Here is a 20,518-nt window from a genome sequence, read left to right as displayed (position 1 = left end):
TGGAAAACATGCAGCATTTAACTGCACTCAGGTGCACTGATTTACATACTTGTTTATTTCGTTTGCATCCAATGTTTTTTTCACCCTGTTAAAACACACATAAAGTTTTATTGCCTACGACTTCAAACGGAATGTGATATAAATTATACAAATTCCAAAAGTAGAAGTATTGAGTGAAAATACTTCACCTTAAATAGTCTAAAAACCTTCATTTTTGGCCAAGGTGTCTGCCAAATGACACAAAAGGAGTTTGCTGCATGCTCTTTCCATTATGTCATTTGTTTTTCTGAGAGGGGGGAATGAGCCATAATCTTTCCTAGCAAGAAGAAGTGGAAAAGGGGAGGAAAAAGTAGGGCGAGAGATGGAAAAGAGAGAAAAGAAAGTCACTTCCATAAACATTTTTTTCTTCACAAAAGTGGACAGTGTGACGGGCCATTAACTTCCTCACTAAAACTTTTTACAATGTCCTGCCACACATTCTAGATCTGCTGCCCTCTTCCTCCGTAGCAGCTCCCAGTCAGTCACTCTGCAGTGCACCACAGGACATAGATATAGTAACGATAGAACCGACACTCGAGCCGTGACAGGCCATTGGCCGAGAGCCAACAAAGGCCAAGAATCAGCTGGGCAAAAATAGGCCAAGCTGCCACTGTACAGTCCTTTCTATACTGAACAAAAATAAACGCAACAATTAACGATTTAACTGAGTTACAGTTCATATAAAGAAATCAGTCAATAGAAAAAAATTAATTAGGCCCTAATCTATAGATTTCACATGACTTGGCAGGGGTGCAGCCATGGGTGGGCCTGGGAGGGCATAGGCCCATCCACTTGGGAGCCAGGCCCACCCACTGGGGAGCCAAGCCCAGCCAATCAGAATTAGTTTTTCCCCACAAAAGGGCTTTATTACAGACAGAAATACTCCTCCGTTTCATCAGCTGTTCGGGTAGCTGGCGTGGTTACACGTGGTCTGCAGTTGTGAGGCCGGTTAGACGTACTGCCAAATTCTCTAAAATGACGTTGGAGGTGGCTTATGGTAGAGAAATTAACATTAAATTATCTGGCAACAGCTCTGGTGGACTCCCTCAAAACTTGAGACATCTATGGCATTGTGTTGTGTGACAAAACTGCACTTTTTAAAGTGGCCTTTTATTGTCCCCAGCACAAGGTGCACCTGTGTAATGATCATGCTCTTTAATCAGCTTCTTGATATGCCACACCTGTCAGGTGGATGGATTATCTTGGCAAAGGAGAAATGCTCACTAACAGGGATGTAAAAAAAAATCTGCACAACTTTTCAGAAATACACTTTTTGTGCGTCTGGAACATTTCTGGAATATTTTATTTCAGCTCATGAAACATGAGACCAACTACATGTTGCGTTTATATTTTTGTTCAGTATAGTTAATCTATAACTAGGTTTTTGACACTTGAAGGGATAGTATAGTAGCTCCATTGACTGTGCTCAGACTTGAAAGGCACTACTGGCTAGACGGCTCATCAATTTAACAGAGAGCAGAAGCATCTCCTCTGAGAGGTTTCCTGAGCCCCAAACTACAGTCTGTTTACTCCAGTCAAAAATAGTCCTCCCTCTGCCTGACCACCAAGATTAGTATTCCGGGGCCATTTACTAGTTTGCAACAGTTATAACATAATATCCACACTCTGTTTTTATGCTGCACCTCCTAGTGGAATTAGTAGCATAAAAGCAAGCCTTATGTGTCCAGGCTACTTCCAGATGGCTTTGGGAGTGCTTTTATATTTTTTCCCTTTCTCTCTCCCTTTTTTTATTTTTATACATGAAAGCAGTGTCTGTGGATCTTTGCTTAGCGTGTTGATTGTCTCTTCATCCCGAAAATAGAAAATATTCTAAGAGCATTTCATGAGGGAGCCTCTTCCATAAATGGGATTCATAGCTTTCTAATCTGCGCTGAGAAATTGATCTAAAAGCTTCCCAGAGCTATCGTCCAACTTACATAATGCAATAAAAGCCATGCCTTGGAGGATATTTACTTTTATGTCCGTTTACGTGGCAAACAAATCATGCTTTCTTTTCCTAGGTTGGCATTGTGGTAGCATATGACAGAGTTTATTTCCGTCACAAAATGACCCACAAATATTAAATCAGACTCACATATTTTTGGGGGGAATGTTGCGGCAAGACCAATCTGGCAAATTATGTAAGTGTCGTCAGTGTTGTCATAACATGTTTATAGATAATTTCCTATTAATTAAAATCTACCAAGAACATATTGTATTGATAGAAAGCTTAGGTCTTAACCATAGAGCATTTCTCCATACAACAGAATGTTGTGTGCTTGTTAGCAATGACAACTATGTGTGAAATATAACTTTTACATTGTTAACTGATTGTCACATAATTGAAGGGTGCAGACTCAATGAAGTCTGGAATGGTGGTCAGGTCTGACATAGCACATTTCCCTAATACCATTACACAAACACAAAGCCATGCATTCTCTGTGGTGACAGTTAATAGAAAGACTAAAGTGCATGGTTGTGGGATCATTTTAGAACACACGACAGTGCTCACCCACACTCACTGGAACCTGCTTAAATACCCAGACTGCCTCTGTAAAAAAAAAGTGTGCCTGCACGGTCAAACTCGATTGGCCCAGCTCTGCTGGTGCCAACAAATTCCACTCCTAATTTCAGTCACAGCGACAGATGACACTAGATAATCTTATTCCCATTGCAATGTATGATACGTCGTTATGTCATTAGAACAACAATGTCAATGTTCTTCTGCTAAGCCAGATAGAGAATTAGTCATTTTTTGATAAGTGCTGATTCTCCTCCTTCCAAGATTTGTTTTTCGTTCTCCCGAGAAATTCCTTCTAATTGAGATATTTTGATGCGGGTGTGACGTAGTCTGATTAGTCAGGTCACATGTTCTCTCACTCTCCCCATTTACAATTCCAATTACGGCAAGGTTGGTCATACTCTCTCCAGCCAACTCTCTGTCCTCTGGGTGAGTAGGTTAATCAGTTGGCTACGTATAGAGAAATAATAACCAACACGGGCAGCCACAGATACATTAACAGTGATCATTCAGACTATGTATAATATACAGACAGTTTGTCAGACTGACATAAATGGTTATATTAACTGCAGCTACAACTAGGCTTGGGCGATATACCGTACACCAGAGGCATTTTTGATTTTCAATACCGTCGATACAAATAGTTTTGAATATTTTGTTATTTTTAAATAAACACATGCGCACGCACACACGCACAGCAACTGTAACTATGTGTAACCCCAGTCAGATGTCCCCCCAGTGTGTGCGCGTGTTGTGCACGTATGTGCATGCGTGTCTGCGGCTTTCTGGCCGATGAAAGGGAGTGGGGTCTGGGCCTGACAAAAACACAAATCCATACTGGCCACAGGCTCCTCTCCAATCTATTTCTGCTCAGCTGGTTTTAAATGAAGTTATTATGACTCATTAAAATGCCCGCAAGCTTGTGGAAGTCGGCCAATTAGGATTTAAATTTAGCCTCTCTCACAACCAAGCGCGCTCCCCACACTCCTCCCTACCCTAGCCCCCCTCCAGAACACTTCCCTGGCTCTTTTATTGCATTGCAATCCTCCCCCCTCCCCCCTTTTCGCCTGTTCCAACACCACACCACTGCTTTTCAACCACAGATTTACAGCTGGTATCAATTCCTTGATCTTTGAACACAAACAGAACCCAATACACAAACAAGTAATTTCTGCCAGGAGACATGCAAACAAATACCCACAATAACTCCAAAAGGGGACGCAACTTGAGTTACGATGTTTCCTTATGCCTGCAGTTCCAAAAATTTTACTGTGAATAAATAAAATCTAACAAAAAGTCGGCCCTCAATTGCAATTACTTTCGGCCCAAAACATTATGCGTTGCTGGCTTTCCTCGCAAGCATTTTTCTGACTCTAATCATGACTGCTTCACATCACTTCCTGAATATTAACTTCTACGTCTTGTTAAGGGGACGAGGTTGACATTTAAGGGATTAGTGTTGATGCTATCATTCTATTTCATCATTCTTTATTGCATTCCTCAGAACTTGCTAATTGATAAGAATGATTATCACTACCAATAAAGCAATAAATGGCTGTGTCATTCTGACAGATCTATTGTGCCTGCCCTTCCCTGTTCGGGCCTTAAGCCAATGTCAAGGATCTTACACTAAAAACGGACTCCAAAAATAAAATACCTACGAACACACAAAGAAGCCCACCTGATTCTTGCACAGCCCCTTGAGCAACATTCACCATTCTGAGAATGAGGTGCACCTCCATTCAAACAGCCCTCCCCAACCCAACACATCTAACACAGCACGGTGAACCTAACAAATGTGTTCTCCCTTGTAGACGTGCTTTTGTGCTTTCTCCCCCTCTCTCTGAAATGAGTGTGTCTACGTGTATGTGTGTTTTCTGCCATATCACTTGGTTTTTCAGCAGAACAAATTAATCGAAACCCCCCTTTCCTTTCCAGTGAGTGACACCCTCCCACCCCCTTTCCTCCTGTCTCTGACAGGAGCTGCTCAGAGGGAGAAAAAAAAGAATGAAGCATATCCAAAATTCAATTGGCTGTGTTCTGTTTTAGAAAGGCACACAGTGTACTGTACAGCTCATAAAACTCTAAAACATCCTCCAGACGCTGTCGCAATCACCCTCCATCAAAACATTCACTGCACTCACCCTCCACACAAAACACACCATCTCGCATACAAAAATAAGAGCCGGCATCGAGCTGAATACCAAATCAGCCCATTAGAGCACAGGGGCACTCGCTACTTAGCAACCAAAGGGATTTAAAGCTGCAATACCCTGACAACAAAGGAGTAAGGGAGTAAGATCAAGGTCTTTTTTCTACAGGGGTATTATGGGATAGTTGGGAGCTTCCTTTTGGGTTTTCTTTTTAGCACCGGAGATGTTTCTTTAACTAGATGATGGTTAACGGACAAGGCGATTTTGAATATCCTATTGTATCGTATGAATAAGGTGTCTTGTCGGCGGAGTAATTCGATGGGGGCTACGTGAAGTTGAAAGAGGTGAAAGCATTGTAAATCATTAAGTATCAATACGTTGACTCGATTTAATTGACCTCGTGTGAAGATCTGAGGCCGGGGACAAATGTGCTTTGTAGTACTAGACATAATTATATGAATGGTACAATGAATGCCGATAGAGACTCGTTTAGTGAGAACAGTCATAAAGCACACAAGGTCAGATATTGAATGACTAATGCTCAAGTACCATATAATAGTAGGTTATTGAAACAGGATCCAATTTAGACAACATTCAGTAGTAATTAGTGATTTACTACAATGATACAAACACTGTAGCGCCTCACCTACTGGGGGAATAGTCAAGAAGTTTAAGAGAATCAAGAGAGATGGCCAACAGTGACAAGCAAACTAAACTGGGCCATCCAGTGCTGTCATAGCTTAATAACAGATGACTAACAGCCAAAGGCGTCACCTCACATGGTGTACAGTACAATAAAATCAGCAGATGTCACAAAGTGCTTATACAGAAACCCAGTCTAAAACCCCAAACAGCAAGCAATGCAGATGCAGGCCATCCTTGTCACATACTGTACAGCCTAGATAGAATATCCCTTTTTTCAGAGGCTTATAGAGTGCAGCCAGGTAGGTACATTGAGTTCTGGCTAAAAAGGGGAAAGTTTACTGATGGAACACTATTTCCACCAGTCAAGTCCCATTCCAGGTGGATGGAGGTCTTAACTGGTTCCCTCCTGCCTCTGTGTGTGTGTGTGTGTGTGTGTGTGTGTGTGTGTGTGTGTGTGTGTGTGTGTGTGTGTGTGTGTGTGTGTGTGTGTGTGTGTGTGTGTGTGTGTGTGTGTGTGTGTGTGGGAGACCGGAAGCGCTTTTTGATGAGGAGAGAAGTTGCCGGACAATTACTGAGGCCATTATAGCCAGGGACCCAATCATCTCTTCTGGACCTTTATAATGGAGGCAGATTTACGCCCCACATAATTCAAGTGTTGTTTTAAATAGGGGTTTAATGTACATCAACAGGTCAGGGAAAGTATTATGGGTTTAAACCACCAGAGAGGAGTTAGGGCACACGGCCAAACAGAAGCTTGGCCCATTCATCCACGCCGTCTGTCATCCTGTGCTAATGTACTGGAGGGAGGGAGGGATGGGGGGAAGAGGGAGGGATGGGGGGAAGAGGGAGGGATGGGGGAAGAGGGAGGGAGGGAGTTGGGGCGGTGAGCTATGTGTCAGCTGTTGTGAAAAATATACATGTAAATCACAGGGCATTATGGCCATTAGATTTTTTTCCTCTTCTCCTTTTCCCCCCAAAGCTTTTAATAGAGCTTTTCATCCACAACCCCCCACCACGTCCCCCTCCCTGTACTGATTCGCAAGGCCCTTCTCTATTTTGGAATATGTGGCTTGGAAGGCAGTCAAGTTTCATTAATTTATGGTTTGGGTACAGTATGTTCTTGGACACATCTGCGAGTGATCATAAACACGCTGGAATGCTGGCAGAACATCCAGACCTGCCGGCACAACCATGATGTCATCACTGTGAGGGGAGAGCTGGAGCGGGGCCAAGAAAGCTCTGCCGAGCCGCTCCACTCCTCGCTCTCTGCTCTGACGGCAGGGAGACAGGAGAGAGCGAGAGAGCGAGCGAGCGAGCGAGAGAGAGAGAGAGAGAGGCAGAGGGAAAGAGAAAGAGCGAGAGCCAAAGAGAGAGAGAAAGAGAAACACTTTCGCCTGGGCTTTTCTCTTCCTCCCCCCTGCTTCCTCTTTCCCTTTCCCTCTCCCCCTCCCCAGCACTCGTTTTTCCAAATTCCTCACATTTTTCAATGTCTTAGTGCTTTAGCCATTTATATGGCACGTACAAAGAAGTGGGAGCAGGTGTCAGTCAGGTGCACTGAGAGTTAACTAGCAGATTATGTCAGGGTTGACATGAGGTGGGTGGCAGGAAGGAGGGGGAGGTCCAAGATCTTGGCTCGTGGCTCCTCTGCTCTGTAATGACAACCCAATAGAGGCATGCAGTTTGATATTTAGAGTCAGCTTGGTGACATGGACTGGGTCTAAGACAACCTCTGTCAAGGTTTTTTAGGTTGCCAGTGTTCACTTTTAACAAAGTAACCCGAGTAAGGGTTAGAGCAGGAAGACCGACAGAAAAGACAATGCAATGCTAACAATGGGAGCTGAAGAATCCCCCAGGGCTGGTACTGTGGGACAAACAGTGAGCCATCGCAGAAATATCTGGCAACCCCAAAACAGGTGACTGTCCTTCCTGGCTGTGGCTGGCTGGCTAACCGAGTTTGACACCAGCAAAACAAGCTTTGGAGACATTTTTAAGTGTCAGTGAGGGGGTATAATACGGAAGAGGGAAAATAACAGTACACACACATAGCCTCAGAGTGGAGGAGTCAAGCTGTACTGTCAGGTTCCAGCAGACATGACACCCTTTTCCTGATAGTCCACCGGCAGTAATATCCCCCATGTGATCCTGGCTGGGTCTCGCCGTCTGGATGTAATGTGCCTTTGTGTGTGTGTGCATTAGAGGGAGTGTGTGTTTCTGAGTGCATGCATGTGTATTTGCTGAGCGTGTGTCTGTGTGTGGGGAGGGAGGGGGCCTGCTGCCGGCCGAGACTGCTCCCTAGCCTAGCTCAGACGACTGAGCTAATGAAGTCAAGTGAGGTCCAGAGCTGGGTCCCTCTGGAGAATAGAGCCCAGACTTAATCAGGCCGGGGCAGCCAGGACGGGCCTGCTAATGACACAGCCCTGGGAGTCTGGACGCCGTGCACACGTGGCCCTGTGTGTGTGGGTCTGTCTACTGTATGTAATTTAATCTAGCTTCTGTGTGTGCGTATTTGTGTGCGCACAGCATGTCTGTCCATTAAACATTCAATCAATCAATTCAGTCATCTATCTCAGTACAGTACAGGTTCAGTTGGCTTTGCGAGCCAAAGCTCATATAGGGTTTCATTTCTGCCACTTCACAGCCTATACAGTTGGTTAATCTGGTAACTCTTGGCTGTTTATGTACTGTAAACAGAGGATTAGCGCTTTTCTATCTAGAAAAGACTTTGAGATAAAAACTTGCTTTGATGGTGTGTATTTTCCGCTCACTGAGCCTGAACAGCCATGGTTGGGAGAAGGGGAATCATCTCATCATATAAAGCATCCATGTGCTTTACAAAATGTAACTATAAATCATCTAAGTCTGTGGGCCAACTGGTCCCAAGACTATTCCATAACCCTCTACCAACAGGGATACCAGGGCATCTCACATCACACCTCTTAAAAGGGCCTGAGCTTCTCCCTTCCCTGTTCCCAAACAGCTGAGTCACTGTTCCTCCAGGCCACTCTGCCTTGCCCTCGCAGGCTCCCAGGACACGGTGACCTTAACCTGGGGAAAAACACAGGCACATGCCACTCCTTTATTGGGCCCACGGCCCACCGTGGCCCACTCATCAGCTTACTGTATGGGTGCTAGACATCCACCAGACTCCTCTTACATTCAACAGTTACCCCCCCCTCTCTCTGATGGCTCAACCACCGCCACGGCAAACACTAACTGCTCGACAGATAATAATAAATACAAAAAATCCCCTCTCATAACAAACAACGCTAGAAAAAAAAAACTGGCACAAGACTCACTGTACATACTGTACCCTCGGCTGTGGCAGGCAGCCCAGACTGGCGAGCCGCCAAGTCCCCGATAAAACAAGCACACAGAGGGAGAGAGAGAGAGAGAGAGAGAGAGCGAGAGCGAGAGAGAAAGAGAGCGAGCGAACGAGCAAGAGAGAGAAAGAGAGAGAGAGAGATAAGAGCAAGTGAGTGAGACAGGCTGCACTGGCGGACTGGAGCGGGGAGGGGAGGGGCAGCGACAGCTGAAAAGGTAAACATCACACACAGTACACTGTGCATACCAACAAGCATTCCTCCTCCTCCCTCCCTCCCTCCTTCCATCTCTCTTTCGCTCTCTGTCTGTATGTCTGAGAGTGGGGGGGGGCAGGGACCTGTGAGCTGTCATTTCAGAGAGAGAGAGATGATAAAAATCAAGATGCACTGAGGCCGGGATGGAAAACAAGTCTTGAAAGTCTGAGGCAAAAAAATATATCAAAGGGCCTCGGCTCGTTGCTCGTCTCTCCCTAACCGTCGCTGTCTTGATAGAAGCGCCTGTCTGCTTTACGCCAGACCAAAGCCCCAATGAGTCAACACAGACATGTACACAGCACAGGTTGGCATTGTGCGTCAAGCCAGCCAGCCCTGCGAAAGTTCTGTAGCTTGAGCTAAAAATACACTGCCCACATCCTTCACTCACTCTTCATTGTTGAGGGGAATCATTTATTGTGGTTCTTCCTAGAGTTTTAAATGTGTGTAAAAAGGCAGACAGTTGTTTGACATTTCCTTTTTAGCTTGCCACTCATTGACAACTTCGATGAATGAGTATTTCTGGAGAATTTGAACCGACATCTGTCAGGTAAGAGTATTTACCTACTCACCTGTTGAAAGCAGTCAGCTTTATCATCCAGTAACCACTTCATGCTAGTCATGACTCACAGCTCTGATAATGATTGGACCAATGATCTCCTGAATGACTTGGTTAATTATGTGCTAGACCAGATCTGGACTCAATCAGGATGGGGAAACTAAGGACAACCAGGTCTGCATTTACTATGCAGCTTAGGTGCTAAAGACTTGTTTCCAAGGGGGCCCGGGAGCTAGGCGAGCCATAGTAAAACCCTCTTTTGAAGTCTTCTCCAGTCTTTCTCTGAGGCAAGGAGAAGCGTCTGAGCCTGGGATTACCCGACTCATTTAAAAACTTCCACATCGCAATAATTCTTCCCCTAAGGATTGTTTGATTACACGCACCGTCTTACTGTCGCAGCAGGAGTTGTCTGAGGCGGCAGCGTACAATACAAGGCAAACTCTACTGAATTTCAGAGAGAAGAAGAAGAAACTCAATGTTGTGTCATGGCATTTTGGCTCCAGGATCTGAGAAACTGGGGAGGCTGGGAGAATGTGCTGGGGTCTCCAACCTGCAGTGTATGTATTACACTGTTGTATTCCTAAATGTCACAGCCAGCTCTAATGCAGACATGCTTTTTATTATGGATGTCAAACAAAAGCTGTATTTGTGGTTTTTCTGACTAGCGAGTGTGTCGTTGTGGGGATTTGGAAGGGGATTCTAAAATAAACATAATATATTTCCTTAAAGCTGGATTTTTACATGCTGAGTCGTGCACAGAGCCAATTCACCGGCACAGCGTGAGGTGTCATTCATCTACCCGCCGCAACATGGAGGGAGAGCCGCCTCAGCGACAAATCAAAACGTGTGTTGCTACATCCTGGGGCCCCAGACTCCGGTTAATTGTGAGATACTAATTTGTTTGTTCAAAACCCCTTCAAACATGACTGAGGGAGAACAAACAATGGTGACATGACATCTCTCATTTACATATAATGGGAGAGAAACTAACAACACTTGACTGACTGATCGACTGTTGATGTTCCTTACACACTGGAAACACGTGGTCGTATGTGGAAACATATGTAGTGGCATATGTCGTGCGGGTGGGCAGGAGGTTGGATCAGGCCAACACGTGGAGGGGTAAGGGGAGACCCACACATGGCCGGGGTCGACCAACAGGGAACCCAGAGTCCCATGGCTTTTACAGACCGTCTATAAACCATCTGCACTTAAGGCCCTAGGAAAGGAGTCCAGTAAAGAAAAAAGCCCAACTGTGCTAAGTAGGCCCTGAATCCACAGGCTGTCCGTGAACAGTGTCAGCCTGGCTGGATCAATAGCCGCTGTGTGTTGAATTACATGGCTTTTAGACGGCTAATGCCATGGCCCAGGCCCTAACCAATGGGGCCAAAATCTCCACTGAATGTTGATTTAAAACCACTGCAGCCCGATGTAAATCCAGAAATAGATTATGTTATGGGTCTTTATCAGTTCATTAAATCATATCTGTGAGTACTACAATAAACACAAATATAAACGCAACATGCAAAGTGTTGGTCCCATGTTTCATGAGTTGAAAGAAAATAATAAAGACCCTCTGGAGAGACCTGAAAATAGCTGTGCAGCAACGCTCCCCATACAACCTGACAGAGCTTGAGAGGATCTGCAGAGAAGAATGGGAGAAACTCCCCAAATACATTACATTTTTACATTTTAGTCATTTAGCAGACGCTCTTATCCAGAGCGACTTACAGTTAGTGAGTACATACATAATTTTTTTTTATTTTTATACTGGCCCCCCATGGGAATCGAACCCTGGCATTGCAAACGCCATGCTCTACCAATTGAGCTACATCCCTGCCGGTCATTCCCTCCCCTACCCTGGACGACGCTGAGCCAATTGTGCGCCGCCCCATGGGTCTCCCAGTCGCGGCCGGCTACGACAGAGCCTGGATTCGAACCAGGATCTCTAGTGGCACAGCTAGCACTGCGATGCAGTGCCTTAGACCACTGCGCCACTCGGGAGACCATACAGTACCTACCATACTGATACCTACCATACTGATACCTACCATACAGATACCTACCATACAGATACCTACCATACAGATACCTACCATACAGTACCTACCATACAGTACCTACCATACAGTACCTACCATACTGATACCTACCATACAGTACCTTCCATACTGATACCTAACATACAGATACCTACCATACAGTACCTACCATACTGATACCTACCATACTGATACCTACCATACAGTACCTACCATGCTGTACCTACCATACAGTACCTACCATACAGATACCTACCATACAGTACCTACCATACAGATACCTACCATACAATACCTACCATACTGATACCTACCATACAGTACCTACCATACAGATACCTACCATACATACCATACTGATACCTACCATACAGTACCTACCATACAGATACCTACCATACAATACATACCATACTGATACCTACCATACAGTACCTACCATACTGATACCTACCATACTGATACCTACCATACAGTACCTACCATACAGATACCTACCATACAATACATACCATACTGATACCTACCATACAGTACCTACCATACTGATACCTACCATACTGATACCTACCATACAGTACCTACCATACAGATACCTACCATACAGATACCTACCATACAGATACCTACCATACAGTACCTACCATACAGTACCTACCATACTGATACCTACCATACAGTACCTTCCATACTGATACCTAACATACAGATACCTACCATACAGTACCTACCATACTGATACCTACCATACAGTACCTACCATACTGTACCTACCATACAGATACCTACCATACAGTACCTACCATACTGATACCTACCATACTGATACCTAACATACAGTACCTACCATACAGTACCTACCATACAGTACCTACCATACAGTACCTACCATACTGATACCTACCATACAAATACCTACCATACTGATACCTACCATACAGTACCTACCATACAGTACCTACCATACAGTACCTACCATACTGATACCTACCATACAGTACCTACCATACAGTACCTACCATACAGTACCTACCATACTGTACCTACCATACAGATACCTACCATACAGTACCTACCATACTGATACCTACCATACAGTACCTACCATACTGATACCTACCATACAGTACCTACCATACTGATACCTACCATACAGTACCTACCATACTGATACCTACCATACAGTACCTACCATACAGTACCTGCCATACAGTACCTACCATACAGTACCTACCATACAGTACCTTCCATACTGATACCTAACATACAGATACCTACCATACAGTACCTACCATACTGATACCTACCATACAGTACCTACCATACTGTACCTACCATACAGATACCTACCATACAGTACCTACCATACTGATACCTACCATACAGTACCTACCATACAGTACCTACCATACAGTACCTACCATACAGTACCTACCATACTGATACCTACCATACAGATACCTACCATACTGATACCTACCATACAGTACCTACCATACAGTACCTACCATACAGTACCTACCATACTGATACCTACCATACAGTACCTACCATACTGATACCTACCATACAGTACCTACCATACAGTACCTACCATACTGTACCTACCATACAGATACCTACCATACAGTACCTACCATACTGATACCTACCATACAGTACCTACCATACTGATACCTACCATACTGATACCTACCATACAGTACCTACCATACAGTACCTACCATACAGTACCTACCATACTGTACCTACCATACAGATACCTACCATACAGTACCTACCATACTGATACCTACCATACAGTACCTACCATACTGATACCTACCATACAGTACCTACCATACTGATACCTACCATACAGTACCTACCATACTGATACCTACCATACAGTACCTACCATACAGATACCTACCATACAGTACCTACCATACTGATACCTACCATACAGTACCTACCATACAGATACCTACCATACAGATACCTACCATACTGATACCTACCATACAGTACCTACCATACAGATACCTACCATACAATACCTACCATACTGATACCTACCATACAGTACCTACCATACAGATACCTACCATACAGTACCTACCATATAGTACCTACCATACTGATACCTACCCTACAGTACCTACCATACTGATACCTACCATACAGTACCTACCATACAGTACCTACCATACAGTACCTACCATACTGATACCTACCATACTGATACCTACCATACTGATACCTACCATACAGTACCTACCATACTGATACCTACCATACAGTACCTACCATACTGATACCTACCATACAGTACCTACCATACAGTACCTACCATACTGATACCTACCCTACAGTACCTACCATACTGATACCTACCATACAGTACCTACCATACAGTACCTACCATACAGTACCTACCATACTGATACCTACCATACTGATACCTACCATACAGTACCTACCATACAGTACCTACCATACAGTACCTACCATACAGTACCTACCATACTGATACCTACCATACAGTACCTACCATACAGTACCTACCATACTGATACCTACCATACTGATACCTACCATACTGATACCTACCATACTGATACCTACCATACAGTACCTACCATACTGATACCTACCATACAGTACCTACCATACTGATACCTACCATACAGTACCTACCATACAGTACCTACCATACAGTACCTACCATACAGTACCTACCATACTGATACCTACCATACAGATACCTACCATACAGATACCTACCATACAGTACCTACCATACAGTACCTACCATACAGTACCTACCATACAGTACCTACCATACAGTACCTACCATACTGATACCTACCGTACTGATACCTACCATACAGTACCTACCATACAGTACCTACCATACCTAACTCAAACAGCAGAATACGCTTTATTATACTCTTACAAACAAGGGATCCAAGATGGTTCTTTGGTTGTCCCCGTAGGATAACCTTTTTTGGTTCCAGGTAGAACCCATATAAAAAGGGTTCTACATGGAACCCAAAAGAGTTTCTACCTGGAACCAAAAAGGGCTATCCAAAGGGGCTATCCAAAGGGGCTATCCAAAGGGGCTATCCAAAGGGGCTATCCAAAGGGGTTATCCAAAGGGGACAGCAGAAGAACCCTTTCAGGTTCTGGATAGCAACTTTTTAGTGTAACTAACCTTATCTTTTTAGAGGAAAGGTGAGTACCTTTACAGGTGTGCCAAGCTTGTAGCGTCATACCCAAGAAGACTCGAGGCTGTAATCGCTGCCAAAGGTGCTTCAACAAAGTACTGAGTAAAGGGTCTGAATACTTATGTAAATGTGATATTATAAATTAAAAGTCCAAAAGCTTGTTTTTGCTTTGTCATTATGGGGTATTGTGTGTAGATTGATGAGGAAAATAACATTTTAATCAATTTTAGAATAAGGCTGTAACCTAACAAAATATGGAAAAAGTCAATGATTCTGAATACTTTCCGAAGGCACTGTACTTGCTCAACATATTACTATACTAAATGTATATGGCCCGAACACAGTCTCCCCCAAATTTATGTCTGACATGATTTTATTATTTAATCAACACTGAAAGGGACTTGGGTTTATTTCAGGAGATTTTAACTGTACTTTGGGTAAATTGAGTAAATCATCAACTGCTCCAGTCTCGAATCATAGAGCCTCAAATACTCTCAGAAGCGTTTGTGATTCATCTGGTTTAGTAGACATATGGAGAGAGCTAAATCCTAATGTCAGAGACCATACTTTCTACTCTAGACCCCATAATTCATATTCTAGATTGGACTATTTTTTTATGCCCTCTAGTTACACGCATGTTGTCTAGTCATGTGCTATTGGTTCTATAGTAATTTCTGACCATGCCCCAGTGTATATAGATATTGAAATTGGCTAAACAATCCCCAAAAACGAGATATTGGAGACTTAATATGTCTCTGCTTAACAATGAAGGATTCTGCTCTGTGATCAAATATAAATTATCACATTACTGGCTCGACAATCAACTCTCTCCTGTCTCAGCTGCAACTATCTCGGATGCTGCTAAAGCCTCCATAAGGGGTTATATCATTTCCCAAGCCTCTCTGATCAAGGAGCTTAGAATGGAAAATAGGGAAACATTGGAGGCTAAAGTAAAGCATTTAGAACTTTTTCATAAACAACAACCAACCTGGAATTCACAGGCCAAACTCTATTTAGAGCATACAAAGCATGTCAAAAAACTGTTGAGTTCGGTAACAGTCTGAGACGTCTAATTGCACACCAACTTAAAAAGGAATAGAATGAAAGATCGATTAAGTCTATAAGGATGGCAGATGGCTCTACTTCTTATGATCCATTGCTTATCAATAATACGTTTTGCGACTTCTATAAATATCTTTATACTTCACAATGTACAAGATCGAATGACGAAATAAAAAAATATCTGAATAAGATCATCTTGCCCACTATATCAGATGAGCATAGAAATAGACTAAATGCTCCCTTTACTCCTGAAGAGGTTTGGGAAACTGTTAAGGCAATGCCTTCTGGCTTCTCGGCAGAGTTCTACAAGAAGTTCTGGCCTGAGATATGCCCTAACTTCATGCCTGCTCTAAATTATATGTTTGAAAGAGACATCATACCAGAGTCCTGGAAAACTGCATCCATTAGCCTGATACAAAAAAGGGCAAAAACCCATTAAACTGCTCTTCATTTAGACCTATCAGTTTGCTAGGAGTTGATGTTAAAATAGTCGCTAAGACAATTGCTCGCAGGTACTACTTCCAGACCTCATTAAACCTGATCAGACTGGCTTTGTCAAATCCAGATTTGGAACGGACAATGTGAGACGTGCTTTAAATATCATAAACCACCTTGGCAGAATTAAAGACCCTGCACTCATTGTCTCTCTCGATGCCGAAAAGGCCTTTGATAGAGTTGAGTGGAAATTCTTGTTTGCTGTATTAGAAAAAGTTAATCTGGGTGACCATTTTATTATTTTCGTAAAATTACTTTATTCTGACCCATCAGTGGATGTTAACACAAATGGTAAATTATCAGAAAGATTTCCTATCGGTAGGGGCTGTCGTCAAGGGTGTCCTTTATCTCCTGCTCTGTTCTCGTTAGTCATAGAACCACTGGCTGAGGCAGTAAGGTCTAGTAATAACATCAGGGGCATCTCTGTGGGTGACAAAGAGCATAGAATTTCATTATTTGCTGATGGTGTGCTTTTATACATGTCTAAACCAGAGACCTCTGTCACTGCAGTAATGGCATCATATCTGAATATGGTAACCTGTCAGGGTACAAAATTAACGTGGATAAATCCATGGCTTTACCTTTGAATATCCCCTCTACAATCAACTTAGAAACGATATCTCCATTCCAATTGACTGAAACAGGCTTAAAATATTTGGGCATATATGTTACTCCAAATCTTAAAGACCTGTTCACTTCAAATTATATGCCTTTGCTCACAAAGATTAAACAGGACCTGGTTAACTGGTCTCCCCTAACAAACTCTCTTTTTGGCAGGACTAATGTCATCAGGATGAATATACTTCCTCTGCTAAATTATCTATCCAAAATATCTCCTGCCATCTATCCGAGTCCTTTTTTCAGAAAATGAATGCCAATATATCTAAACATATTTGGAACAATAAGAAACCTAGAACCAAATTAATTAAGCCTAAGGATTTAGGAGGGGTCTCTTTGCCAAATCTGCAACTATATTACTGGTCTGCTCAGATCAAGCACATGATTAATTGGTGCCTAGACAGACACCACTCACTTTGGGATGGAATCAATAGCATGTCATCCAAGAGAATTAGCTTCCTTCCCATGTATTAATAGCTTTGAAAAGATCCAGGCCTTATCTGACAATTTTACAGTACATAATACACTCTTAGCTTGGAAAGATGCAAGGAGGTACTTGCAGATTTTCAGACCATATCACTCTGGTCACCGATTGCCCTTAATTCAGATCCCCCCCACCCCAAATAAGGAGTATTGGACTTCTGGACTGGAAGGCGAAGGGTATTGCTGACCTTACGCCTTTATTTACTCAGGACACTCTTAGATCGTTCCAACAGATAAAAACTGAGTTACTTACCCAATAAATATTTTTTTTAAGTACCTACAACTTAGACACTTCATAGAGGGTCAGAAGAAAGTCGATAAACTATGTTTTCAAATTACTGAAGTTGAAAAACTATTTACGAATCCTACTGTTCGGAAAGGTTTAATCTCCAGTTTAATCTCCTATGACGCTTTGAGACATGTTTGGGAGAGAGACATTGGACATGCATCTGGTGAGGAAGACTGGGCTTCTATCTGTGAAAGGGTCTATCCCAAATGCACCTCCATAAGCATACAATAACTACATTTCAATTGTTTTAATAGAACCTACTTTTCAACTGTCCGCATTCACAGAATGTTTTCCAATTAATCACATTTATGTTTAAAATGTAAACAGGATACTGGCACGTTTTTTGGTACTGTAGCAGAATCCAGTCTTATTGGAATGATATTCATTTACACATCCAGAAGGTCTTGGGTAGACAATTTCCTTTTTCACCAAATGTATATTTGCTCTACTTTGATTGTAACGTTGTGTTTGACCCTAACTCTGAACGTCTGTTCAATACCCTTGTTTACTTAGCCAAAAAATGTATGTCGTTATTATGGTCCACACCTGAAGTACCATCTGCGAGGATGTGGCTTTCTCAAGCTTCTGCTATTCTACCCCTAGAGAAACTTACCTTTGATTTACACCAGAAGTCTGATACATTTTGGAAAATCTGGTCTCCATTGTGGTCCTACGTAGAAAACCTCCCATAAATGCCCCATGTTATAATTGTGATGTTTGTATTTTTTTCCCCCTCCATTTTATGACTGCCTTTTAGTATAATGTTTTGCTGTATCCTTATTCCTTTTATTGTACTCAGTCTGTGTGGTGCACTTTGTTTGGATGTCTATGTAACCCCTGTTAAAAGAAAATAACATTCTAATAAAAAGATCATTACAAAAAAGAAAATGTCCCAGTTCTTCCATGGCCTGCATACTCAGTAGACATGTCACCATTGAGCATATTTGGGATGCTCTGGATCAACGTGTATGACAGTGTGTTCTAGTTCCCGACAATATCCAGCAACTTCACACAGCCATTGAAGAGGAGTAGTACAACATTCCACAGGCCACAATCAACAGCCTGATCAACTCCATGTGAAGGAGAAGTGTCGCGCTGCATGAGGCAAATGGTGGTCACACCAGATACTAACTGGTTTTCTGATCCAAGCCCCTACCTTTTTTTAAAGGTATCTGTGACCAACAGATGCATATCTGTATCCTCAGTCATGTGAAATCCATAGATTAGGGCCTAATGAATTGATTTCCTTATATGAACTGTTACACAGTAAAATCTTTGAAATTGTTGCATGTTGCGTTTATATTCTTGTTCAGTGTAGTTATCCCATTTCAATATCAAGCCTGTACATTGCACAGCCAATACTCTGAGTCGATATTCACGTAACAGTAAGGAATTCCCCTCGACCACGCCCACAAATAGAAGAAAACAAACATTCTTTCCCATTGACCCCCAGTGTAAAAGAGCCAACTTCGTCGTACATTTTTTGTTAGACAGAAATAACAAAAGATGCCAAAAAGCTGCTGTGTTGTTCAATGTACATGTAACCAGGTTCAAGTTTTTGCTGTGAGCCAATGGGGTAACCTAGGTGACCATGGGTTGTTTTCCCCCAAGGCGGACAGGACCGCAATGTTCTATTTAATACCGACTGGGACTATATCAAATTCCATAATGTCATGTTCTAATATTCTGATATAGTGTAGAATGTAAACCCAAAATTTTTTTTTTGCTATGTATTGTTAAAATGGTGTATTACAGTGTATAATTCTGTATTACACAGTATTACACACAGGATGGAAAATCTCTACACATATTGTTTTTGTAAATACATACAGTAGAGATACACATGCATAGACAAATATCTATACAGACACACAAGTGTTGATTCTTACCTGAGTGAGACAGCAAGTGCATCCTAAGGCGTAGGCTGTCCAGGAAGCGTTTCCCACACAGCTCACATCCATAGGTCTTCATTCCGCTGTGCAGCTTCCTGTAAAGACGAAGGAGAAGTGTATCATCAGGACATTGCCTGGATTTTAAAATCAATATCAATCAGACAGAGAGATATATTCATGAATGAAACCTGTGAATCGCCATTCAGCTGCCTACATCACTGTTCACAGTGCTGCTCACAATGTCATCCTTGTATTGTCAAACCCTTTTCTTCTCAGATAATGTTAAGACAACGTCACCGACCATGAATCAGTACATCAAAGCATAACAGTAAACGGAGCTCGACTTTATTCCAGCTATAAATCGCTACATGTTATTCCACTGGAGGCGTTATTGTTGCAAGCATGCACGCCGTCATAGAACTCAAGCACATTGGATGGATTAGGTCCTATAAGGTGGACTATGATTTACACAGAGAGACGTACAAGGCAAGCCGGTTAACATTATGAGCCTTTATTATACAGTGCCAGTTTTGAGTCCCCCTGTCAATTTCTATTATATTGGACCCTTGTTATGGGAATGGCTCCTTTATCGCTCAGTCAAAATGGCCGCCACTTGAAGGAAAACGTGTTGGTGCAGGGCTACATGGTTGTGGCCCAGATGGTCAAATCTAAACTAAGGGTCAATATTTAATTACACAGAAAAGGAAACTGGGGGTTAGATAACTACGCAACCTTTGGCAACCTTGAACAACCTTGGACAGGACTGAAAGACAACCTATGGGAAGATTTAAGTTTGGCGATGTGGTAAAATCCTCAAACACCCCAGGGGCAGATCCAAAACTAGCTTTTGTTCAGACGTATCTAAATCTGTTCTGAAGCAATTAAAGGACACACAGATTGGCAAACAATTGCCATTTTTGCAGATAGCCTCGCTAAGCC

The 20,518-nt window shown here is 42.8% G+C and overlaps 1 protein-coding gene across 2 annotated transcripts in view; it reads right to left on the bottom strand.

Moving 5' to 3' along the window:
- LOC121573931 (zinc finger and BTB domain-containing protein 16-A) overlaps positions 1 to 20,518 on the bottom strand; it is a 132,634-nt gene that overhangs the window by 57,096 nt on the left and 55,020 nt on the right. For both annotated transcript variants that reach the window (XM_041886341.2, XM_041886342.2), the window contains exon 3: positions 19,577 to 19,674. In XM_041886341.2, coding sequence (XP_041742275.2) covers positions 19,577 to 19,674 — 98 coding nt within the window. The remainder of the gene's footprint in view (positions 1 to 19,576; positions 19,675 to 20,518) is intronic.

The sequence above is a fragment of the Coregonus clupeaformis genome, chromosome 9 (assembly GCF_020615455.1).
Source record: "Coregonus clupeaformis isolate EN_2021a chromosome 9, ASM2061545v1, whole genome shotgun sequence".
NCBI classification, from domain to species: Eukaryota; Metazoa; Chordata; class Actinopteri; order Salmoniformes; family Salmonidae; genus Coregonus; species Coregonus clupeaformis.
Note: the sequence above shows the minus strand (reverse complement) of the source record. Positions and strands in the feature narration are given on the sequence as shown.